Source organism: Ursus maritimus, unplaced genomic scaffold, assembly GCF_017311325.1.
Source record: "Ursus maritimus isolate PB19 unplaced genomic scaffold, ASM1731132v1 scaffold_5, whole genome shotgun sequence".
Lineage (NCBI taxonomy): Eukaryota > Metazoa > Chordata > Mammalia > Carnivora > Ursidae > Ursus > Ursus maritimus.
In genome coordinates, this window is record NW_024426663.1 from 88,577,098 (window position 1) to 88,602,933 (window position 25,836).

Consider the following 25,836-nt stretch of genomic DNA (forward strand, 5'->3'; position numbering starts at 1 on the left):
GGGACCACAAGCAGTTGTGGGCTCCTGCACGTACCATACCATGTTCCACTGCTTCTGGGCCATGGCTGGGTGCCGCCTTACTGTCCTCTCTGGGGTGACCACCACACTACAAGCCGTTGCCCAGTTGTGGGTGCAGCGGTTTCATCCCTCCCAGGGGATGGCAAACAGGCCCCACACTCCAGTACTTTTGAGGCACTCAGGTATAGAGCGGTCTCCCTACCAGCCCAGATCTCAGTTTATGGTGACTGGAGCTGAGAGGTCCCTCCTGGGCTCTCTGACCATAACCAGCTTCCCTGCTCCACTGCTTAGGCACTCTATCAGTTCAGGCATCCCAGTTCATTCTGTGGCTTCTGGGATCTCGAGACTAAAATGACCCGCCTAGAGTTCTGCCCTTTAATCCCCTGAGCCCATCACTGGAGCAGATTTCTAAGGGTTACAATTTTGGACTCCAGTGTTACATCACTTTCCAGTAGCAGGCTTATGGAGGCTCCGTCCCCACTTCATTTCCCCCCCTAATATCTCCCTGCAGATTCACAGCTCCACACCTCCTACCTTGCAAAAAGTAGTGAACTTTTCTACTTGCAGAGTTCCAGATATATTTTCTTACATCTCAGGCTGAATCTGTGGGTGTTCAGAATGGTTTGATAGTTAACCAGCTAAATTCAACGGACCAGATGAAATGAGGTCCCTCTAATCTTTCACCAACGTGTCTTTTTCTCTTATTTTTAGTTTTATTCCTACTTTCTTTTTTTCACTTTTTCCTCTCTTAGTTTCCAATACTGGTTTTTTTTCTATCCGTCGCTCTTTTTCTTCTTTTTTCCATTTGTTTTTCTTTTTTCCAATTGCGGTGAAACTCATATACATAAAATCAACCACATGAAAGTGAATACTCAGTGATACAGCACATTCACAACCACGTGCAGCCACCACATCTGTCTCCTGCCAAATCACACCCCAAACCCTTACGCAGTTACCTTCCATTTTCCCTATCCCCACTGCTTGACCACCACAAATCTGCTCTCTCTCTCTCTCTGGATTTACCCCTTCTGCACATTTCATGGCAATGGGATTCTACATTATGTAGCCTCCTGTGTCTGCCCTTCAACACTGTCCTCCCATTGCACATCAGGGAGCCTGTCCCCAATCAAGGCTCAACACCGCCCCTGAGGGGTTTGGACAACGTCTTCCGTAGCTCTTGCTACTCTGATAAAAGACTGTGGGGCATGCATGAGCTCAATCCCAGGAAGCACCCCTGACCAGTTGAGCCCACCTTCAGGATTCATTCTCCCAGGAAAGCATCACCTGCTTCTATCACGGTTGAGAATTCTACCTGCTCCTTCTAGTTGCTACCTCCCCAGTCCTCCCTTCTGATTCATAAGGACATTGTATCTGGGTTTTAGCTGAGGTCATTATCTGCTTCAAGGAATGCATAGGGAGATGAAAATGATAAAAAATATTATTATGAAAAAAAAAGAAAATGAGTGGCAGGCATAATTCTACATGTTTATATAGAAGACGGGAGCAACTCCCTCACCAACTAGTTCCCGCTGCCTAGGGGAATGCAGGTGAGAGTTTGGGTTGGCAGCATCAGCCCTCGTGTAAACACCGACTTTGGGAAGAGAAGCACAAACCTTCATTCCATAACATTCTGCCAAACTAAATTAAACACCTCAGCACCAAGAAGGCCGTGCAGCTTTCTCTATACCTCTGTATAGGGAAACTCTCCCAGAAAATGTCTAGACTTGTGAGTCAACAAGAGGGAAACACAGGCATGGTTTAGTCAAGTGTCTTACTCAGGGAAGGGGTACATGAGGTGAGTGCTCTGGACCTGGCCCAAGTCAGTCCCCAGTGAAGACAGACTGCCATGGCCACAGAGAGGAAGGCAGAGGTTGCCTGAGTTCCTCCATAGGAGTCTCCAGGGGAAGTGCCAGAAATTGGCCAACTTCAACCTGATCATGAGAAATTTTCCCAAAGAAAATAGCCCAGCTTGTCAAGGACTGGAGGTGTTTTGATAAGGGAGCAACTTTATCTGAATTCCCCAGCTTCTGCCCTTGGCCTAGATCCCAGCACTCAAGAGCTGTATCTCCCGCCCAGGGCTCCATGGACCACCTTGCTTGGTCCCCTCTCTCCCCTTATCTCCTGCTACCAGGGTCTTGTTCCACACAGTCAGTGTGCTCACTTCTGGTGACCACACCCTATAGGAAACGCTTAGTTTATAAATTTTTTATTCTTGTTGCAACTGCAAAATAGGAGCAGTTGGTATTTTTACAATAAGTAGTAGGAGGACTGTACAGGAACTGGGACACGCAGCTGCTCCTCTATCCAAACTCAGCCTGAAGACCTGTTTTATGCCCCACCTGGGACTTACAGAGAACTAACTAATTCCCTCAAGGCTCCCAGAAGCTTCCTGGGAAGGCTACAGCTGGACTTGGGCCAGGTGAGTGTTTCCTACTTTAAGGGCTCTCGTGTATGTCTTTACTTTCTACACACACCCTGTCCCTATTCTTGAGTGACAGGGAGACCCCACGGGCTTTCACCAAAGGAAGGCAAGCATCGAGGAGGATGAGAGCATCTGCCAACATTCTTCCTTGTACTTTACGTAAACACCACACCTGCAAGGCTCTGCTGGGTGAAATCACCCAGAACGTGGCAGATGAATCTCAGAACATGTGTCCTTGAAACTGAATTCACCATAAACAGTAAAGCTTAGGTGTGTCTTAGCTTCAGGCCACGACAGCGAAGGAGCCCTAGGGCTCATTCCCCTCCCCCAGCGTTCTCTGTGCTCATGATAGAACAGAGCCAGGATCAGGCAGTACTCTTACACCAGTACGTGATGAGATGGAGTCCACTCACTGGAGGATGTGTCTGAGTCATTCTGTGGACAGATGAGGATAAGAGAAATGATATCCAAGAGTAGCTGGACACAGCACCAGGTGGAGACAGCTGCTGTCTCTCCAGCTCCAGGACGAATAACTTGTGTGGGAGCCAGAGGGGCCAAGATAATGAGGAGTGACCTTTCCCTCCCCTGGCCATGTTTTCTTCACTGCCATTAGCCTCCCAGTGGTGTCTTACCTCCCACCAAACAGAAAGACAGAGCATACGAAAGAGGGACAGACAGAGAAAGAGACAGAAATTAACTCAGCCTCTGATGTCTGTGCCCAGCAGGGATGGCAAATGCACGTGATCCAGTCATCTTTCCACCCAGCTGCTCCATTGTCTTCATTATCCTGCAGCTCCTGTCCTGCAGTGTCCCTGCAAAAGGTAGGAGAGCTCCCCCCACCCCATGCTAGGAGGATGCCCCCTGTATGGAGAGGAATGCCAGAGGGGGCTGAGCTGGCACCTTCCAACACCAGCCATCAGCCAAGGATCCAAGCAGTCCTTTCCAGGAGAAACTGGGTCTGGGCGAGAGGGCCCCTTGTCTCCTCACACCCAGCCTAACCATGGCTTTCCGATCTGATCTCCTAAGGGAAAGCTGATTTCTCTGTCTGTGGGCCTGGCAAAACCGTTCTGGCTGTGCTGGGGGAGAATGTGGAGCTACCATGTCATCTGTCCCTCAATATCAGTGCCAAGGACATGGAGCTTCGGTGGTACAGGGACCAGCCATCTCAAGTCGTGCACCTGCACAAGAATGGGACAGACCTGAAGGAAGAACAGATGAGGGAGTACCAGGGAAGGACCACCTTCCTGAGTGCTAGGCTGGACCAGGGAAAAGCCACAGTGAAGATACACAATGTCACAGTTTTTGATAACGGGACCTTCCACTGCAACTTCAAAGATGGCACCGTGTCCGCAGAGGCCAGGCTGTTGCTGACAGTGGCAGGTAAGGGCAAGCTGCTGGGGCTCATGGTCTCCCCCAGAGCTTCTCCCCAAAGCTGAAGCCCAGTGCAGATCATCCCATTATGGCCCAAGCCTGAGCATGTCCCACAAATGCAGTAACATTTTCACCAGGGGCAGTGATTCTTAGGAAACGCAGTTCAGGACACTGGACTTTGTTTTCTAAGTTTGCTTCTCTCCCTTTCCTGAGCCAATCCGCAAAGAGGGGAGCAGAGGTAGAGAGCGAAGGACAGAAGCAGAAAGAGAGACAGAGACACAGGGAGGAAAAGAAACTAATTGTGCAGTATAGGAAAGATTTTCGATCTTCCTGGGCCTTTTCTGTTTTTCCTGTGCTTTCTGGGAACAAGGGTAATATATGGCATATAAACATTACACAGAGTAAGTAGTCAGTAGTAAGTGAAAAATCCCTAATCCCTGCTGGAATTCTCAGGATCTGTACTTTTCTGATGGAAGCCCTGGTGGTTATGGAGACTGGGATGGGCGTCTCTTCCCACAGGGCTGGGCTTGAAGCCCAGAATCCAAGTGAGAGCCGTGCAGGGTGAAGGTTTCTGGGCACAGTGCACCTCGGAGGGCTGGTACCCAGAGCCCCAGGTACGATGGAGAGACTTCAGGGGACAGGCCCTACCTTCTATGACCCGCCTCTCAGCCTCGCCAACAACAGGCCTCTTCACAGTGGTGTCCAATGTGACCATCCAGGACAAGGAGGTGTGGGGCCTCTTCTGCTCCATCTCCAGGCCCCTCCTTCGGAATAAGAAAACGTCCAACCATCACTTGCCTTATGAGTGTTCTGTTCTGTTCAGGCCACAAAAGCTCTGAACACCCTGGACAATAGGTAGCTAATATCCAATACTTTGCACAGTGACGGAATATTTTTCTTGTGATGAGAATTTTACAATCTACTCTCTTACACTTTCCAAGGATACAAAACACCACCATTCCCCACAGTTTCCATGCTGTTCATCACCTCCCCAGAACTTATGAATTTCATAATTGGGAGTTCATACCTTTTGTCCCTCTTCACCCATTACACCCACCCCCATCTCTCTCCTCTGGAAATGACCAATCTGTTCCCTGCATCTATAGCTGGGCTTTCTGGTTTTCTGGGGCTTTGAGTTTTTTGTTTTGCTTTGTTTCGTTTTAGATTTCACATATACAGGAGATCATACAGTATTTCTCCCTGTCTGACTTACTTCACTTAGCAAATTGACCGCAAGGTCCATCCATGTTGCTGCAAATTGCATGATTTCCTTCTTCTTTATAGGTGAATATTATCCCATTATATAAATATGTTTTTTTTAATCCATTCATCCACCAATGGACACTTGAGCTGTTTCCACATCTTGGCTATTGTAAACAACGCTGTAATGAGCATAAGGGGACATGTAACTTTTTGGAGCTAATATTTTTATTTCTTACTTTTTGTATAAATGCCCAGAAGTGGGAATGACGGAGCATGTGGTAGTTCTACTTTCAAATTTCTGAAGAACATCCAGCCGGCTCTCCACAGTGGCTGCACCAATAGCTCCTTTCACATTAGTGCTAAACAATATTCCATTGTCTGGATGGGTCACAACCTATTTATGCCTTCACCTTTTGAAGGACACCTTGGGGGCTTCAAAGCTTCACTCTGCACATAATTTTCATTTCCAAACAACCTCAAGCTTATGGAAAATTTGCAAGAATGGCATGCGGTATGCTGTGGAGAGCCACCCAGTGGCTTCTGCCATTTGCTTACCATTTCTCCTGTGCATCTGTCCAGGGCTGTCCAACCAAACACACAAGTATGTTTTCTGAGTCATTTCAGGTTAGTTATAAGCATCATGTCCCCTGACCCACAAACCCTGTCGTGTGTGTGTCCTAAGAACACAGGTGCTCTCCTTCCCTGAGATTCTTGCCTTTCTGGCTCTCTTTTAGCTCCATTGTCCAGAAGTTTCCCATCAATGGCATGGAGGACAGTGCTGCCTCTGATCCTAACTATGGCAGGGCTTGCCACAGTTGGAGCCACCTGTCTCTTCCAGAAATGTCAGAAAGACAGGAATATGGTGCAGCTGGAAGAAGCGACACTGTATAGAGCAGAGAAGCAGCACTCCCAAGGTAAGCAGGTCCCGGCAGGACAGATATGTCCCTTCCACCCAGGGCATAGATGTGGAGCCCTGCATGAAGTCTCCTATGTGCACCCTCAAGCACGGGATGGATGGGAGAGGCCTGCCTAGGACGTAGCTCAGGGACTGCCCACTTACCATATGCTCAGTGAAATCCTCTATCTGGGAGAGGTGTGCAGCTGCTCTTCAGTGGGTGACTTCGGGAAAGCTGGAGTGTCTCCATCACAGAGACAGACAGCTCTCAGCTTGAACCCGGGAGTGTCTATCAGTTGGGGATGATGAGAGCATCCTGAAACTGCTCAAGTGAGAAATGCAGCAGTGTGCCTGGCACGTGCCAGGGTCTCATTGTGGGTGCAGGGACCATCATCAATATGCATTGTTGCATTCACCCACCCACTCCCCCCCTCCCCGCCTGCTGTGTCCTTGGCCATAGCCATCAGGCTCCAGTCTGGGAGCACAGCACAGTGTCCCCATGACAGACGTGGGGTGTAGGGCTATCAGGATATGCTCCACCAAAGACTTCCCTAGAAGAAAATGACCCAGATTACTGTTTTATTGGGCACCGAAGAATCTGTATTTGTTCAGGCTTTCCAGTATCACAGCTAGAACTCATTAAGTCCTCTTTTGACTTAGCTTCCTAGAACTTGAGATCTGGCCCCATGGATCAGCACAATCCCACATTTTCCTACCTTTCTCTCTCTCATTGCAGGCTGGACAGAGGACAAAGTCATCAATGGTGAGGGCCATGCTGGGTGCTGGAAGCCTCTGCCCCCTGCATGTGCATTTATGTGTGCATGTGTGTTTTTGTGTGTGCACATGCATAGTGTATGTGTTGCGTGTCTGTGTGTGCATGTATGTGCCTGATGTGTGCACATGAGTGCATTTGTATGTGTTGTGTGTTCCTTTCTGTTCCAGAGTGCCTAAGTGCTGTGCTAAATGGTTCATGACAGTCACATGGTTCTAAACATCAAGTTTCAGCTGCCCTGAGAGAACTTAGCTCCTGTTTACTACCTGGGGGAGAGAGAGAGACTTGCAGAGCCTAGGCAGAAAGACAGCCAGCTCTCCTGAGGCACAGCCACTGGCAGGGTGGGAGGACACTGTTACCACAGAGAGTGCAGATCCAGGGACTTTCTACCCCGGGACACCATCTAGGTGGAGGTGTGGGGTGGAGAGAGGAGAGTCTGGCCGTGGACAGGGAACCCTTAGGACTGAGAGGGCCATAACTCCAGACCATGAACCAGGCACCTGAGAGGTATCAGGGAAAGTGGGGACACCTGTTTGAGCACAGCCACTTGTCGAGGGTTCAGAAGGCGACAGAGAGAAGCCAATCATCACTCATTAACTCGTTAATTCATATAAAATAGTGACCAGACCCCTCCTGTGTCAGCAGCCAGCCATCTATTAGTGAATGAAATGGCTTCCTCCTGTCCTCAAGGCACATAGATTCTATGTGGGGATGCAAGCCATCAGTCAGTGATTTTTCATTAACCAAAACTAGAAAAAATCAGAGTAAATATTATAGGAATGAACTGGAATACAATAATAAAGTTGGCCAGAGAGCGTTCATGTAGGATGTCCAGGGCCCTGGGGATGCTGGGATGGCATCATCTAAATGAAGGGCTAGGTGACCCTAGTGGGACCACAGCCTTGCCAGGAGGAGGGGTGGACCCACCACCATGGCAAGGAGAATGCCATCTGTGGTGTGCTGGGCTTGTGGAAGAGGATCCAATGGGGTGAATAGGCTTTGGATGCCCAGACCTGCAGAGCCTGGAAGGCCAAGGTAGGGGTCTGGATGTTACATGAAGCACGGTGCAGAATGAATGAGGGGGTTTAAGCTGGGGAGAGGCACTGATGGAGGAGAGGAAACAGCCCTGAGATGTGTTCTGGGGCCACAAGTAGCAGGGTTCAGCATCGGCAAGGCAAAGTGAAGAACCCAAGGTGACCCTTGTAGCAATTGTTCCTGGTCCCATGGTGTCTCCATCTAACAGAAGTCTTGGGACAAAACAAGACAGATTTAGGCCAAAGAAGTGAAAATCATCTCGGACCTCTTAAGACTGAAACTTTTTCAGACATCAAATGGGGATGTCAGATAAATTTTAAATACACAAGTGTGGAACTCCCAGGAGAAATGTGGACTTGAGATAGGAATTTGGGGTCTATGGCATATATCTGACCTTGAAAACCAGGAAAGTGAACAAGGAATTACCTCATTTGTCTGCACACCTAAAATTACTCTTCAAAATTTTTTCTTTGAAAAAGAAATAAGATAAAAAAAAAAAAAGGAAACGTACAGGGCAAAGAAGACATATCCAAAATCTGGTATTTGAAGGTCTGTTTGAGCAGGAGTCTGGGCAGAGTTGTGGAGGGCCAGGGGATACTTATCCACTGAAATCCACAGATACAGTGTGGTGAGAGAGCAGCTGGTGGCATTCCATACAGCTGACATGTAGAGTGAGATGAGATCAGGAACATGACCTCATAGTATGATGTGCAAAGAGAGGTGTCCCCTGTGGAGACAGCTGGGAGAAAAAAATCGTAATTACTGTCTGTGCAGCTGAGCTTACAACTGGTGAGTGGAAAATCAAGCAGAGTGCTTTATTTGGGTTTGTCTTGGTTTTACTTTAACGTCCTTTACTTTAAGGTAGCAGAGCACATCTGTTGCCTAAAAAGAATGATCTGTTGTGAAGACACATGAAGCCAGCAGGGGGAAAGAAAATGCACTAGAGAACAATTTTGCAGGGAAGATAATCTGCAGCGGTGGATAGGATGGAGCACAGGTGTGCACTGGCGGCGAGGTGTGGGGTAGTGTGCAAGAAGTCATTATTGAATAGTTTTGTATCAATGTTAATTTTCTGGTTTTGATCCTTTTATTGTGGGTTATGCAAGATGTTGTCATAGACATATTGTTTGTGCTATTTTTCAGCTTCTTTATAAGTCTGGAACTGTTTTTTAAATGTGAATAATTTTTATTTAATGATGAGGGAATTTGGAAGAGCAAGAGCCAGGCTCATTGCTCAGCTATGGAGTCCATGTTTGACCATCATGGAGGTGGAACATGGGCTCCATCCCCACAGCCCAGTCTCTAAAGGGAAAGGGTTTGAGTGGGGCAGAAGGTGGAGTATTCAGGAAGCAGCAATGAGAATTCTGGGGGGAACAAGTATTCTTTACTGGAAAGCAAAAGGGAACAGGGTTCTATCCAGAAAGAGGTAGAGACCCGGGAGAAAGCTGGGGTTCAAATAGGAGGGGAGCATGGGTCCTGTGCAACTGACAGGGATGGGGGTTGAGGAAACATGAGTGTCTGGGGCATCTGGGTACAGCCCCAAACAACAACATACCTGGCTTTAGAATGGGCCAGGATGGACACTGGCTAGGAGGTTTCTGTTGTTGAGAAGGTGACTGCAGGGCAGCCTGCTGCCCAGCTGGTCCCCACACACCCTCCCTGCCTCCAGTGTGGAGCCCAAGGGTAGACAGTCCCTCCCCCAGATCACACACTGGGGTTCTAAGGGCTCTGAGAGAGATGGCAGGGCAGGAGAGAGGGGCTCTGTTTTGGAAGGTGTTCATCTCAGCTGTGGGGCTCTTAAAATGCCTCTTGGGCTTTCCACATGTGACTCTTCAGTCGTTGACCCCAGAGCTATCCAATGACATTTGCATCGCTGCACCTGCGGCACCTTCTCCTGTCCGCCTGCGTCCTCCCATGTCTTCCTACGTGTCTATCTCTGTCTCTCTGTCTCTGTCTCTCCATCTTGCTCATTGGGTCTCTCTCTGTATGTCTATCTCTCTCTGTGTCTCTCTATCTTTCTCTGTCTCTCTGTCTCCCCCATCTCTCTCTTTATCTGTATCTCTATCTCTATCTTTCCTTGTCTATTTATTTCTGTCTGTATCTGTCTCTTTTTCTCTCTGTCTCTCCCTATTTCTCTCCCTATGTATCTCTGTCTCTCCTTATCTGTCTGTCTCTGTCTTATGTCTCTCTCCCTGTCTCTCCCTGCCTCGCTCTACCTCTGTCTCTGTCTCTCTCTGTCCCTTCCTATATCTCTGTGACACTGTCTTTGTCGCTATCTCTCCCGTATGTCTCTCTGGCTCTCTCCCTATCTCTCCCTCTTTCTGTCTCTGCCTTTCTCTCTGATTCTCCCTGTCTACCTCTCTTTCTGTCTGTCTCTCTCTCTCTTTTTCTCTCTCTCTCTCTCACACACACATACACACCTGCTGAGACACACAGCACAAGAGGGCAAGCAGACCTCACAGTGTGCCAGCCATGTCCCCTCATCGCTAGAAATCCACCCCTGGCTCCCACCTGGAGCTGCCTCAGCTGCACTGGGATGGCCTGTTTGCACAGGGCCCTGGGCAGAAAACAGGGGGACCACAGGGACTCCCAGGGAGGCTGCGGTTTCACCTAACCCAGAGGCACTAGAGTCCACTCCATGCAGGAGCGCAGGTTGGGGACACAAACCCCCAAGCCTAACCCTCTCCTCTTCCCACAGTGAGCCCATCCCTGGACCCTGACACCGCAAGCCCCAAACTCGCTCTGTCTGAGGATGGGAAGAGTGTGAGGCGGCTGTTCTTTGACCAGGAGCTGCCAGATGTTCCCAGCAGATTTGACCAGGACCCCTGTGTGCTGGCCCGGGAGCAGTTCTCTGCTGGGAGGTATTATTGGGAAGTGCAGGTGGGGCATAGGAAGGCCTGGAACGTGGGTGTCTGTCTGGAGAGCTTGGATCGGAAGGGAAGGATCCCCAAGGCCCCCCAGCATGGACTCTGGGCCCTGGAGCTGTACAAGAAGACGTTCTGGGCCCTTGCCTTCCCAAGAGTTCGCCTGCACCCTCCAGAGCCCCTGCATCAGGTGGGCATTCTCCTGGACTGTGATGCTGGCACAGTCTCCTTCTACAATGTGGACAATGGATCCCTCATCTACATATTCTCTACTCTCTGCTCTAGCCTGTCATAGATTTGGGGGAGACATATCCATTCTCCATGCCAGCTAGACCCATACAAGGGTGCACCTTTCTGAATTATCCTGTCTTATCTTCATTTTCCTTCCCTGTGGAATACTAACAATGTATTACGGGCTGAATCATGTACCCTCAAATTCACATGTTGAAGCCCTAACCCCCAGGACCTCAAGATGGGCTGTATTTGGAGATGGGGTCTTTAGAGAAGTGGTTAAGGTAAAAGGAGTTCACTAGGATGGGCCCTGACCCCGTATGACTGGAGTCCTTATCAGAAAAGGGGATCAGAGGTGCTTGGGTGACTCAGCCAGTTAAGTATCTGCCTTCAGCTCAGGTCATGATCCCAGGGTCCTGGGCTGGGGTCCCGCATTGAGCTCCCTGCTTGGCAGGGAGCCTGCTTCTCCCTATGCCCCTCCCTCTGCTTTCTCTCTCTCTCTCTCTCTGTCAAATAAACAAATAATAATCTTAAAAAGAAGAAGAAGAAGAAGAAGAAGAAGAAGAAGAAGAAGAAGAAGAAGAAGAAGAAGAAGAAGAGGGGACCAAGGCACAGACACACACAGATGTATGACTGTGTGAGGACACAAGGAGAAGACCACATATATACACCAGGGAGAGACATATCAGGAGGATCCAGCCCCATTCACACCTCGATCTGGGACTTCCAGTCCCCAGGACTGGGACACAATAAATGTGTGTTGTTTAAACTTCCCAGCCTGTGGTATTTGTTACACAGCCTAAGCTGACTGTGTATGTAATGTCATTACACTGTGTAATGACATCATATCATTACACACAGTGGAGTGCTTTTCTGAAATGTACTTGGGGGCAGTTGTAAAGTATTGAGCCCAGTACCAGACATGAAATAGTTGCTCAGTAAATGCCAGCCTTCCTCATCCCCTCCCACCCCCTCTTTCCCCTCCTTCTGCCCTTCCCCCTCTTTCCCTTTCCCTCCCCATTGCTCCTTCCCCTCCTCCAACCCTTCCTTAACCTCCTCCTTCTCTCCCCCATCCTCCCTCTCTCTCCCTCTTCCCTACCTTCACCTCTTCCCTTTCACCCTTCCCCATTCACCTTCCCTTCTTCCAACTCTTCCTTACCCTCCTCCTTCTCTCCCCATTCCCTCCTTCCTCAATCCCCTCCCCTCTCCTCTCCACCCACCTTCCCTTCCTACTCCCTTTACTCTCTCCCCTTCTTGCCTTCCCACTCCTACCTACTCACTCATCCTCCCTCCCCCATTGCCCTCACAACAGACTGGATATCTGGTCTACCTTGACACCCCTCTCTCTCTCTCTCTCTCTCTCTCTCTCTCTCTCTCCCTCTCTCTCTCTCCCCCTCACCATGGCAGGTCAGTGCAGAGCTACATGGAGACCAATCCAAAGATTCCTGGGCTTCTTCAGGCCAGTCGTGGAAGCAATGAAAAATGAAACACGACAATCCAAAACCTCTGGGATGAGAGACCTAGGGAAAATCCTGAAAGCAACTCAAAACAAGAGGTTCTTAATCTACAAGGGTTGGAACATTAGATTGGCAGCAGACCTATCCACAGAAACCTGGCAGGCCAGAAATAGCTGGTATGATATATTCAGGGTAATAAATGAGAAAACACGCAGCAAATATACTTTATCCAGCAAGGCTGTCATTCAGAATGGAAGGAGAGATAAAGAGCTTCCAGGACAAACAGAAACTAAAACAATTTGCGGTCACTAAGCCAGTCCTGCAAAAATATTAAAGGGGATCCTGTAAGCAAAGAAAGAGCCCCAAAGTAACTTAGACCAGAAAGAAACAGACAATCTACAGAAACAGGGACTTTACAGGCAATACTATGACACTAAATTCATATATTTCAATAGTTACTCTGAATGTAAATAGGCTGAATGCTCCCATGAAAAGACACAGGGTTTCAGATTGGATTTTAAAAAAGCAAGAACCATGGATATGCTGTCTGCAAGAGACTCATTTTAGATCCAAAGACACCTCCGATTGAAAGTGAGGGGGTGAACCATTTATCATGCTAATGGACATCAAAAGAAAGCTGGGGTAGCAATCCTCATATCATTCAAGTTAGATTTTAAACCAAAGACTGTAGTAAGGGATGAAGAGGAACACTATATCATACATTATCCTATAGAAGATCTAACAATTATAAATATTTATGCCCCTGACTTGGGAGCAACCAATTATATAAACCAATTAATAACAAAATTAAATAAGTGAAATAAGTCAAGAAGAGAAAGACAATTATCATATGGTTTCACTCATTTATGGAACATAAGAAATAGCACAGAGGATATTAGGGGAAGGGAGGGAAAACCAAAGGGGGAGAAACCAGAAAGGGAGACAAACCACGAAAGACTATGGACTCCAGGAAATAATCTGAGGACTTCAGAGGGGAGGGGGGTGGGGGATGGGTTAGCCAGGTGATGGGTATTAAGGAGGGCACCTGTTGCATGAAGCACTGGGTGTTATATGCAACTAATGAATCATGGAACTCTACATCAAAAACTAATGATGTACTGTATGGTGACTAACATAAAAAAAAAAGTTCTATTAAAAAAAGAATTTAATTTCAAAAGAGATAAAAAAGGAATATTGTGTAAAAAGGTCTGCAGTTACTGGTTATAATTACAAGTTCAGTTTTTAAAAGACTTTATGACTGTTCTAATGATTTTCCGAAGCTACCATTACCCTTGTGCTGTAATTCTCTAAGCCAAGAAAGTTAAACTCTGTTGGTCAAAAAAAGAAAAAGAAGATAGTGATTTCATTTTCTTCGGACATAGACGCAGAAATGGCATTTCTGAATCATAGTTTTAACTTGTTGAGGAACGTCCATACTGTTCTCCAGAGTGGCTGTACCAGCGTAGGAGGGTTCCCCTTCTCCACATCCTCACCAACACTTGTTGTTCGTGTTGTTAATTGTAGTCATTCTGGCAGGTGTGAGGTGGTGTCTCGTTGTGGTTTTGACCTGCATTTCCCTGATGATGAGTGACGTTGAGCATCTTGTCTTGTGTCTATTGGCCGTCTGAATGTCTTCTTTGGACAAGTGTCAGGTCATGTCCTCTGCCCATTTTTTAAAATCGGCTCTTTAGTTTTTTGCTATGATTTGTTATGAGGCCCTTAAAAAAAAAAAAGGAAACTTCTAGCATTTGTGGTAACACGGGTGGTCCTAGAGGACATTAGGCTCAGTGAAATAAGCCAGACACAGAAGGGCAAATAGCGCACGATTGTTTTTAAATGAGGCATCTAAGACGGTGGAACATCCAGAGGCGCACAGCAGAATGGTGGTTCCTGGAGGATGGAGGAGACGGTGGTGTGACGGGCATGAAGTTGTCGTTACTCGACATGAGCAGCTTGTAGGAGACCGGTGTCCACTGTTCACAGCTGACAATATAACTAACACAGTGGATTGTGCGCTTAAAGTCTGTTGGGGGCACCTGGGTGGTTCAGTCAATTAAGGTCTGACTCTCGATTTGGGCTTAGGTCATGATCTCAGGGTCTTGGGATCGAGTCCCACATTAGGCTCTGTGCTGAGCGTGTGCAGCCTGCTTAAGCTTCTCTCTCTCCTTCTCCCTCTGCCCCTGCCCATCCGTCCCTCTCCGATACTCACTAAGAAAAAAAAAAGTATTCTTAATTAAGGTACGTACCCTTTTTTAGACATAATGCTATTGCACACTCAATATACTAGAGTCTAAACATAAGCTTTACATGCACAGGGAAACTAAATAATTTACACCGGAAACCAGACTTATTTGACTCTCTTTATTGCAATATTTGCTTTATTCCAGTGGTCTGAAACCAAATCTGCAATATCTTCAAGGAATGTATTATCATATTACAAAAGTTTTTAAAATATATTGCCAGTGAGGGTGTATCTCAATACAATTGATTTGTCTTGAAATCTTATAAATTTTACTTTAGCCATTTACACATGTGTTTTCACAAAGGGGTCTACAGGCACCCCCTGAACGCAGAAGTGCCCATCACGCAGATGGATGGGAGTCCTGCACGATGCCACTTGCTGAGCCATAACCCTGCACCTCGGCTCACCTGGATCTGTCTAGAATGGGGACTCGTATACTAGAGAAGGCTCCTGGGCCCTTATCCCCACCCGAAATGGGGATTCTCTGCTCCCATGGCATCCTGTCTCAGCCCTGCTGCTACACCGAAAACAGGAGAGGAGACCACCTTGTTTGTCCACCTTGTTTGTCCTAAATGTTATAGACGAGACATTTTCATGAAAGTCACAAACTGACCACTGAAATTTACCGAACTTCAAAAGAGAAGTCAGTATAGTGCTACCAGTGGTGACTTCAAGAAGATTTAAGTTCCCTGGTCAGTTTCCTGTAAAAGACCAGCCGTGAAAGCTTTCAGTGGCAACCCATTCAGGACCCCGCTCACTTCAGAGAGCTTTTTTTCCCTTTCCTTTCTGTTCTCACCTTCACTTCATAAACTTTCACTTCACTTCACCCTTTTGAGTCTGTGAGACAAGAGCCCTGCAACAGAACCACCTGATCTTTCTTCTTGGTCTTTGAACGTCCAACGCCTAGACCCAGGCTGTCATATCATGGGTGCTGGGTATTTGATGTGAGGTGGAGAAAGGGTGCTGCGCTCCCAGAGAGATACAGAGCAAAGCACCCAAGAGGTTCTTGGAAATGTATGAATCACTAACCGTAATGAAAGGACCTGCAAGTCTGATTCAGGGCATGAAGGAGGGCCCAGCTGAGTCAGAAGTTTTGAGCTAAACTTTGGGGGATTGTCTTAGCCTATTCATGCTGCTACCATGAAGTATAATGAAAATATAGACTGCATAGCTTATAAACAACATAGGCTGTTTCCCACAGTTCTGGAGGTTGGAAGTGCAAGGTCAGGGTCCCGGCACGGCCAGGCTCTGGTGAGAGCCCTTTTGCAAGGAGCCGATGGCTGTCTGCCTGCTGTGTCTGCACACGGTGGAAGGGACAAGGGATCTGTCTGGAGTCTCTATTAAAGGACACTAATCCCATTCACGAGGCCTTCACTTTCATGCTCAGCTCTCAAAGGCACTCCTCCTACCATCATCTCCTTGGGGGTTAGGATTTCAACGTATGAATTTGGGGGGACAGAAACATTCAGACCACAGCAAAGGTGATTAGAAAGGTGTCAGTCTGGCAAGGAAAACGTGGGTCACCTCCGCACAAAAAGCAGTGTGTGAATCAGAGAAGAAGGCATGAGAGGGAGGCATGCACATCCCAAATGTGGCCAGAGAGCCAACAGACCGCCTCAGATGCAGCCTATACAGAGAGGGCTCTGTGTGCCACAGGAATTGCCTTCGTTCTCTAAGACTTGCATTTTTGGAAAATCCCCTCCCTTCCGTGTGGTTTAATTGGATGGGAGCCAAATCAAGGATGGGAAAGTTAGGAGGATATTACAATAATGCAGCGTGGTCACGAAGTCCCCAAATGCAATGATGCCAGAGGGATGCCAAGCCAAGGGGAGCAAAGAGGAAGTCGCTCCGCGTGGGAGAGCCGTGCTCTAGGAAACTGTGGGTGGTGGCTGGTTGCTGTCAATTTGTCTGGGCCACGGTGCCAGATATTTGGTCAAATGTCATTTGGATGTTTCAGTGTGGTTTTGTTTTTTTTATTATGTTCAGTTAGCCAGCATATAGTACATTCTCAGGTTTTGATCTAATGTTCAACAATTCATTAGTTGTGTATGACACCCAGTCAGTGTTTTTTAAAATGAGATTACCATTTAAATCAGTGGACATTGAAAAAAAGGGGGGGTGCGTCTGGGTGGCTCAGTTAGCTGAGTAACTGCCTTTGGCTCAGGTCATGATCCCAGAGCCCGGGGTCAAGTCCCGCATTGGGCTCCCTGCTCAGTGGGGAGTCTGTTTCTCCCTCTGACACTCTCCCCTCACATGCTCTCTCTCACTGTCTCTCTCTCTCTCTCTTAAATAAATAAATAAAATCTTTTTAAAGATAAAAATTTAAAAATCAGTGGACATCGAGTAAAGCAAATTGTTCTTCCCGATGTGGGTGAGCCTCATCTAATCAGTTGAAGGCCTAAATAAAACAGAAGGCCGGCCTCCCTTTAACCAGGAGGAGCTCTCCAGCAGACTGCCTTTGAGTTCTATCTGCAACACCGGCTTTTCCTAATTCCATGGCAGACAGCCTTTGGATTTGAAGTGCTACCGTCTCAAGTCTCCAGCCAGCAAGCCTTCCCTGCAAACTTTGGACTCACTAAACTTCCACAACCGCATGAACTAATCCCTTTGAAGAAATCTTTCTCTCTCTCCCTCTGGTAGGTAGGGAGATAGATAGATAGATAGATGATAGATAGATAGATAATAGGTTAGATAGACTGATAGATAAATAGATGATAGATAAGTAGATACATAGATGATAGATTAGATGGATGATCGATCGATCGATAGATAGATAGAGTACTATATTCTTGGCTCCGTTCCTCTGGACCGGAGTGGAAAGTGCCCAAGGAGGAAGAAGCAGCATCTGCGCTCGCTCATTCCACAGATGAACACAGGAGAGCGCAGCTGAGCAACACCAGGTGAATGACATGGGAAAAGCCAGGGACGCAGCAAGGCTGTGCATGGTGACAACTATTAGCACCCCTGGTCTGCAAATGCTGACCTACAGAACGAAGACAACGCCGTGCATCCACGGCTCTCTTTCTTCTGTAAACCGTTTGGGATGGTGAAATGGAAGTACTGAAATAAGACCCGTCCCCGCGGCGGGATCCTTGGGCATGACGATGGGTGGGGTCAGCACACAGACCAGTGACAGCAGTGTCCCTCAGGCTGAGGGCATGCAGTAATTCTCCATCCTCTCCCTCTCCCCACCTGTTGCTGTAAACCCCTCCTTGGTTTTTTTGAAGATTTATAGTGGAAGGGAGGGAAAACTGAATGGGAAGAAATCAGAGAGGGAAACAAACCCTGAGAGATTATGGACTCCAGGAGACAAACGGAAGGTTACAGAACAGGGTGGGGGGCTGGGGTAACTGGGTGATGGGCATTAAGGAGGGCGTGTCTTGGGATGAGCACTGGGTGTTATACACAGCTAATGAATCATTGAACACTGCAACAAAAACTAATGATGTACTGTATGCTGGCTAATTCAACGTAATTTTTTTAAAAGATTTTTTTATTTATTTTGAGGGGGAGGGCAGAGGGAGAGATTCAAGCCCAACGCGGGGCTTGATTTCATGACCCTGAGATCATGGCCGGAGGCGAAACAGAGTCAGTGGCTTCACTGACTGAGCCCAGGCACCCCCGACCCCTACTTCCATTCAGAGTAGAGTTCTTCCCCTCGTCCCCCACCCCTTGCAAGAGTCTTGAATAAAGTCTCCATTGCCTGTTTAACTGGCCCCGTGTGATTTCTCCTCAACATTTCCGCGACACAGCTGGGCTTCTCTTTTGGGACCCTGTCTGCACACACGTATCCCAACAAGCCAGCACACGCATGAGTCCCGATGCTACATGCCTGTCCATAGTTAGAACTGACACATCTTCTCTTGTTTAAGTGACACGGGTTAGGGTTGCCATGTTCGCTTGTGATCCAAAGGAGGGAAGTAAACGCAGAGGGGCCAGCTGGGAGGAAGGCAGACGAACGCTGGGACTGCGGTGGGCATACAGAGCCAGCTATGAGTCTTCACGTCATCTGGGTACTCACTCCACAATCCCGACAGGTGACCTCAGACAGTCCACACCCCACGAAGGCTGGGCGTGAGGTCAGGCAGTGGGAATTTCCTGCCCACCCAGGCAGCTTCTGTATGGCCCACGGTCCCACCTCGCTGGACTCTTAGCTCAGTTAGTTCTCTAGGACCTGACAGAGGTAGGGTCCTCTGGTTTGAGGGGCAGGGACAGCTTAGTGTTTGGAGATTGGGGGTCTGAAATCAGGGTGCTGATTGTCTCACACAGCAGAGAAAGAGAAAGAACAAGCAAGCTCTCCTCCCAACTTTCAGAAGGCGGCTAGTCCCATGGGCTCCACTCCCCAGCTCCCAAAGGCCCTGCTCCTAATACCTTCCCACTGGGGGGGTCGAGGTTCCAACGCGGGAGCTTGGGAGCAACACAAGTCAGTTCATGGCAGAGGGGCTCTTGTCTAGGCCCTGCCTGCAACGAAGGCTCTCACCTTAAGGTCTCTGACGTCTCTCTTACATTGGCCAGTCCATGCTTTGAACAGGAGCATGCAAAACCAACAAGCGAACGCTTCCAAAATCTCTTGTCCCTCAGAGCACCCAGCGTCTGTGCTGGCAACTCACCAGACGACAGAAGTTTCTTAATAGGACCCATGTAAATGAGGACATGACACAAGCAAACAAAAACGAGCCCGAAGGACAGCCACTGGGAATTCTCCTCTCCCTCCACTCCCCCAGCCACCCCCCCCCCCCCCCCGCTCCAGAAGACCTCCCAAAACTCCCCCTCCTCTTTCTTTCTCCTGGGCACTCACCCACCCTGAGCGCGGATGCAGGAGGGAACAGCAGAAACATGCCTCGGCTTTATTGGCTCCGAAGGAAGGGAAAACAAGGAAGTCGACACCATTCCTCGCCCTACATTTTGTCCCAAGCGCAGGCATACATCGTTTTACTGTGCTTTGCTCTATGGAGCTTGGCAGGCCCTGCATTTTGTGCACATTGAAGGCTTGTAGCAACCCGGTGCAGAGCAAGTATATCGGGCCATTTTTCCAACGGCATTTGCTCACGTCAAGTCTCTGTGTCACATTTTGGTAATTCCGGCCCTATTTCAAACCTTTTCATTATTATGAGATCCTTATGGTCATCTATAGTCATTGATTACCTATCACTGAAAGCTCACGTGATAGCATTTTTTAACAACAAAGTGATTTTTAATTAAGGTAGGTACATTGTGTGTGAACATAACGCAGGACAGACGACAGCCTGGTGCAGACCTAACTCGCTGTATCGTGGCGTGGGTGTCGCTGCAGTGCTGCAAACTCGCACGCACTTGGGAGAACCCCCTGACTGAGGCCCCGGGGACGAGGTTTCCGGGTCGGCTTCTGTCTGCCAGAGTCTGTCGCGGCAAGATTGGCACGGAGGGGCCGGCGCGGGGCTGAGCCTTCCTTGCACCCTCGGGCTGATGGAGGCTGAAAGGACCCTCTGCACTCCCAGTGACCTCGTAAGGAAGGCGGTATGTGTCCCTACTGACCTCATCCCCCAAATCCGTCCCCTAGCTGAGAGTTAGAAACGGATTAGTTAAGAAAAGATGTCCCACAGGGAAAAAAAAAAAAAGACAAACTATTAACTTTATTTGGTTAATTAAATGCAACGCTAAGCTATGAGCAAGAACTGACGTGTACGGTTTTCATTCCTTACTGTCCACACAGCCCGGGCCACGCTTTTGTCTTTCCGGTTCTGGGTACAAATCCCGCGCAAGAGCGATCAGCAGGCTGCAGGACCCTCGTCCCCCGGAGGGGGCGCTGGACCCGACCGTTGGCCTTCGGCCGGACACGGCCCTGGGGTGTGTGGTTTTCAATCTGGTCCGACCGCTGCCTATTAAAGGGGACCGCACGCTGATGCGGACGCTAGGCTCCGGAGGCTTTCAGCGCGTGCAGGGGTCCTGTGGGGTGGAAATTCGGAAGGCTGGAGCGAACACTCATCGATGTCGCGTCGCCTCGGAGATTTTCTCGGAAAGCGCTGCTCGAGAGCGTCGGAGAAGCTGAGCTGTCGTTGGACGCGGTCTCAGCGTCGGGGTCCGCGCGGGGCGGCTGTTGGGAGGCGCTGGGAGTCCGGATTTGTGCTCGCTGGGTTGTGGTTCTCGCGGGCGGGCTGCGCGTCCCTGCGAAGGGCTGTGTTCAGGGTGTTGTTGGCCGCGCGGGGACGGCGAGCCCCAGTGGCCGTGCTCTGAGGGGTTTTTTAGGGTAATGGTTGAGAGAGACGCTTTCCGCCCGAACCCAGCGTGTTCGCCTTGGAAAACCTAGTATTTGTCACTCGCTTTTGAAGCTGATTTCATTCACTGGATGAACAGGTCTGCTCCGTTTCTGGACAAAATTCTGTGATTGATGCCGAGGAGGCAAAGCCAAAGAGCATTCCTTGCTCCCGCCTCGGGCTTGCCCTTCACACAGGCGGTCTGCGCCTGCCCTGGTCCTGCTCTTCTCTCCCCCTCCCTCCCTGCAGATTGGCCTGGGGAGGCCGGTCGGGGCTTTCACAACGTGGGCAAGCTTTGCACGTGGAGACGAGGGTTGCCCATGGGGCTTGTGCACCAGAGTTGGGAGCTTTAACCTGTACACCCTGGGACAGAAACCCCACACTGGGGACTCCTGCGTGGCACAGTCGTTAAGCTTCTGCCTTCGGCTCAGGGGGTGATCCTGGATGGTGGGATCCCAGTGTGTTCGCATTTATGAAGCAAATACTTGAACACATGTGCCTGTGCTGTTATTAATTGCTGGAACATGGTTCCCTTTCCCTTCCTTTTATCAACAAGTAGCTATTTTTATTCTACACTGAAACCTTTCACAATATTTCTGTAGACAAAAGCTAGCAGCCTCTTCCGGACACAGAGGTGCACACTCCACTGGAGACCACGTGGGGGAGGGTAATTGTGCTTGTTCAGTGCCTGCTACTCGGAGATTTCACATACAACCCTCCCTCCCACTAGCCGCGGAGATTAGCAGGAGGCAGATTATGATTTATGCCTCTGTGCTTCCCACCCCAATGTCTTCAGAGAAAGTCTGGGCAGGGACAGCTGAGGGCACTTGGACCTTTCCTGGCTTAAGCACTCCTGCTCCATTTCACTGCGCGCCGTGTGCAGGATCCAGCAAGCACCCAAGGGTCTTCGCCACACTTAATCTGCTTTTAAAGGACTGAACTGAAGGAAAGCTACCTCCCTGAGCAATCAAGGCGGGGTTTTCCTGTTTAGTTAGCTAGGAGAACTAATTCGCGTGGGCATTCCTTTCTCTAGGCAGGAAATCAAAAGCTGTCTTCTGCTTTCCAGTTATTTAGAACAGAGCTCTGAAACAAATATTTAAATTGATATTTTGTTTCTAGTTTCCTACCATGTCTTGATCTCTCAAACACCTACAAACATATACACATTTGTCCTGCTTTACTGTTACTATTGGCATACTCATAATGTAGATTGTACAAACAGTACTAATATTTGTTCGTGTCGTGTTAAATGATACTGCATTTCCTGCAAATGCATGGTACTGATCATTTGCTGACATTAGAAACAATTTTTTAGACAAATCAACCATGAGTCCACAGAGAAGGGATTGCCATGCTGACGGGGGGTGTGTGTGTGTGTGTGTTAATGATTGGGTGGCCTCTGAGGCTGTCAGCCCACCCTCAGCTGGTTTTCAGCCCAGTAAGTCTGGGAGAATTTACTCAGGCAGGAGCCGCTGAGCAGACATGCACAAGCTTGGGTTCCAACAAGCGGCTGCCACCGATTCTTCACAAGCTCCAAACCAAGGTCCAGTTCATCCTTTAGGAGTAATTTTGTTTTCCCCAACAGTGTGCCAGAAAGTTAGTGCCTCGGGGCGCCTGAGTAGCACAGCGGTTAAGCGTCTGCCTTCGGCTCAGGGCGTGATCCCGGCGTTATGGGATCAAGCCCCACATCAGGCTCCTCCGCTATGAGCCTGCTTCCTCTCCCACTCCCCCTGCTTGTGTTCCCTCTCTCGCTGGCTGTCTCTATCTCTGTCGAATAAATAAATAAAATCTTTAAAAAAAAAAAAGTTAGTGCTTTTCCAATACAAATCTAACATACACGGTAGCCTGTCTTTTTGTCCTTTGCCAGAAGGCCGAGCAACTGCATGGTTTTCCATCTCCAGCCCCTCCTATGAATGTGAGATGCAGGACTTCCAACCTTCTGTTCCAGTCTCTGTTATAATGTCCCCCGCCCCAGGGACATGGCCTACAGCCACACGCTGCAACATCCTACTGCAGTCCTCACAAAGCAGCTTCACGTACAACACAGAAAAGATGCTGGCGTCGTCCCCACTTTCCCAAGACCAGGAAATGTGATGGAAAAGGGCTGGGGGCAGGGGGAGTGGGCTGTGGGCAGAGAGAACCTAATCTCAAAGGCCTATTTCCACACCGTGTGTGTGGCCAAAGGGATGAAGCTGGGTCGTTTCCTGCATAGGGTCCATTAAACATGAGTCCGGAGCTGACCTTGAGTATGTGAGTTCAAGAAAAGCCCCTCTGTCTTTCTGGGTCTTCACTTCCTCATCTGTAAACTAAGTGGCTTTTGCCACTATCACCTAAGGCTCTGACGTTGTATTTATTCATGCATTAATAATCCTCTTCAATGCTGCAGGCACCAGGGACAGAGGAGCAAACAAAACAGGGCAACAATAAAATGTTTTAAGCCCTACCCTTATTCTGTAAGTGGGAATTTTAATAACTGAGTAAAATTTGTTCATTAAGTAAAATATTAGTTGGTGGTAAATGCTACAAAAATGCACAGAGCGGATGCGGGAGCAGGTGATTTTCATGGGGGAGATCAGGGAAGACCTTGCTGATGGCACCTGGGCACACACCTGAAGGAGGTGACCCTAAAGTCAGCCAGGAGGGGTAGAGCGTAAGAGAGCCTCCTGAGAGCTTGAAATTCCATAGGATCTCAGGCTGGGACAGAAGGAGCTCTGACAAAGGCTGGCTCATTCCCACTGCTTTGGCAGCTCCTCAACTGTAAATAACCCTTCCTGAATCTTGCAGCCTCACCTCACCACCTCCCTGCTCCTGGCAAATCGGACAGGCTCTGTGCACGAAGGAACCAAATGCCCCACTCTCACCCTAACTAACAGTAAGCCTCAGACCCCGAGGGCCCCTCTGCCCGGAGCGGTGATGTGAGAGGAGGCTGAGCACCTGTATCCCATCCCCTGAGTCTGCAGGGGCTTAGCGCCGGCCGCCCTCCCCATTCTCCCCTACCTCCTGTGGGAAGCCCGAGGGCAGACAGGGCCAGCCACACCAGGACAGGGGCAGCCTCAGTCTGGCTCTCAGAGGTCCGTGCCTGGGACGATGGTGAGGATGATGCACGCTGGGTCTCTGGGAGGCCGGCGCAGGGAGTGGCCACTCCTTGGAGGTCAGGTCTTCGGTGGCTGGTCTGCAGAGTGGCATGGGGGAGGGGTGCTGTGCGCAGATGGGTCTCGTGGAGACCACCAGGGTGGGGCGGGGTGAAGCTCAGGATGACAAGATGGGGTTTAGGGGCTGGGACGGAAGGCTTTGCATTCCACTGTGCTGTGCACACACACACAGGGCGGAGAATGATCCCGTGGGGGCTCCCAGAGAAGGGGAGGGAAGTGGAGAGCCACCTCCAGGACGAGGCTTCTCCGAACAAATGGCAGACCTGGGACTCCTGCCAGGACGCGGGTCCACCATCACTGCCATGCCAGGTGGGGTCTGGCCCTCCCTCCAAGGGAGCATGCCAGGGTCTGGTGGGCCTGGGCATGTGGGAGGGGGTCCTGGAAGAGACTTGGGCACCTCTGTCCTTGGAGCAGCAACAGCCCCCGCAGGGACATGCCGGGGACTCCACCTCATTTCTGGGCTCCTGGTCGAACCTCATCTCTCCAATTCCAGGGCTTAGCTCTTTCCTTCTATCATTTTTAAAAAATTTACTTGTTTGTTTTATTTTAAAGGGGAAACAATGGAAACTCACAACAATGGCAGCCTGGGCAGAGACCTTGGTTTAGGCCCCTTCTTTCCGCTTCCCAGCTTCTGACGACTGAGGCCTTACAACCTCCTTGACTCCTTGTGATGGCAAATCTTATGTGTCAGCTCAGCCAGGATATGGTGCCCAGATATTTAGCCCAATACCGGTCTAGATATCGCTGCTGAAGTTTTGTTTTTTTGTTTTTTCAGAATAACATCTAAATCAGTAGACTTTGAGTAAAGCAGATTACCTGCCATAACGTGGGTGGGCCTCACCCAATCAGTTGAAGGCCCTAGGAGCAAAGACTGAGGTTTCTACGAAAGAGGGAATTCTGCCTCCAGGTGGCCTTTGGATTCAAGTCGCAACATCAGCTCTTCCCTGGGGCTCCAGCCTATTAGTCTGCACTGAAGATTTCAGACAACCAGCCCCCAACTGCAAGCCAATCCCTTAAAATAAATTTCTCTATATATTTTTTCTTATAATACATATTATACACATTTATATTATATATTTATATATATAAATATATTTATGTTATATATTAACATCATGTTTATGTATTTATATATATTATACACACACACCCTACTGGCTCTGCTTCTTGGGAGCACCCTGACCAATACACTCTTAGAGCCAACGTACATGTCCCAATGCCTGACTGAGGATCAACGTGTTAGTGCTACAGTCTCTGGGGAGCCCTGGGCAATGCCCCCCTCTGCCAGTGTGGTCCCATGTGATCTGGGACAGCAGAGACCTGCCTGGGACAGACTGGGACCAGGACACTCGCTTCTGTGTGTGCCTGGGGCTCTACTTCCAAGTTCCACGAGGCCTGGGGAACCCCTGGCACAGTGATCCACAAGTAATAGTCATGAAAATAAAATCGCGACGTCTCTCTGTCCCTGCCTCATTCGGCCAGTTTCTGCCCCTCTCTCCACAGCCCCTGACGTTCTGCCTGGTACAATGTTCCAGCATTTTGTGCAAAGTTCAGGGGCTTGTCCTGGAGATCCACAACAAAGTGGATTTCCCTCAAGAACATCCCTTCGGGGACCTTCCCTCTCTGCCCTGCTGTGAAACAGTAAGGAGTGTCTGTATTGCTCTGTGCCCCCACTTCCCGGCACAGCAGACCTGTGTAGTTCCTGAGTGGCTAGTGTGTGACAGAGCTCCTACACGCCTGGGAATTTCCGGAGCGCCCCCCAACTTTGCAGGCACGAAGCTCCTGTGCTCAGGTCCTCCCAGACCTCGTCCACGGGCCTCCTGACCCAGCTGTTCATGTGTGTCCTCTGTTGCATCTTTTATTACGTAAGAAACCGGTAACTGTTCGGAAGTGTTTCCCTGGAATCTGTGAGCCGCTCCAGCAAATGATGGATTCCCGGGG

General features: G+C 49.2%; 1 protein-coding gene across 1 annotated transcript; it reads left to right on the forward strand.

The window, feature by feature from the left end:
• Positions 1 to 2,236: 2,236 nt before the first annotated feature.
• On the forward strand, positions 2,237 to 10,875 carry LOC103678863 (erythroid membrane-associated protein-like). Its single transcript, XM_008708280.2, has 6 exons — positions 2,237 to 2,437; positions 3,166 to 3,261; positions 3,467 to 3,820; positions 5,749 to 5,928; positions 6,646 to 6,672; positions 10,415 to 10,875. Exons 2-6 carry the CDS (start codon positions 3,168 to 3,170, stop codon positions 10,873 to 10,875), a joined length of 1,116 nt encoding a protein of 371 aa, XP_008706502.1. The 5' UTR covers positions 2,237 to 2,437; positions 3,166 to 3,167.
• Positions 10,876 to 25,836: the final 14,961 nt, after the last annotated feature.

Coding starts and splice junctions, on each gene's coding strand:
- LOC103678863 (XM_008708280.2), top strand. CDS start 3,168: ATGGCAAATGCACGTGATCCAGTCATCTTTCCACCCAGCTGCTCCATT. Junction 3,262..3,466: donor CTGCAGTGTCCCTGCAAAAG/GTAGGAGAGCTC, acceptor TGATCTCCTAAG/GGAAAGCTGATTTCTCTGTC. Junction 3,821..5,748: donor GCTGTTGCTGACAGTGGCAG/GTAAGGGCAAGC, acceptor GCTCTCTTTTAG/CTCCATTGTCCAGAAGTTTC.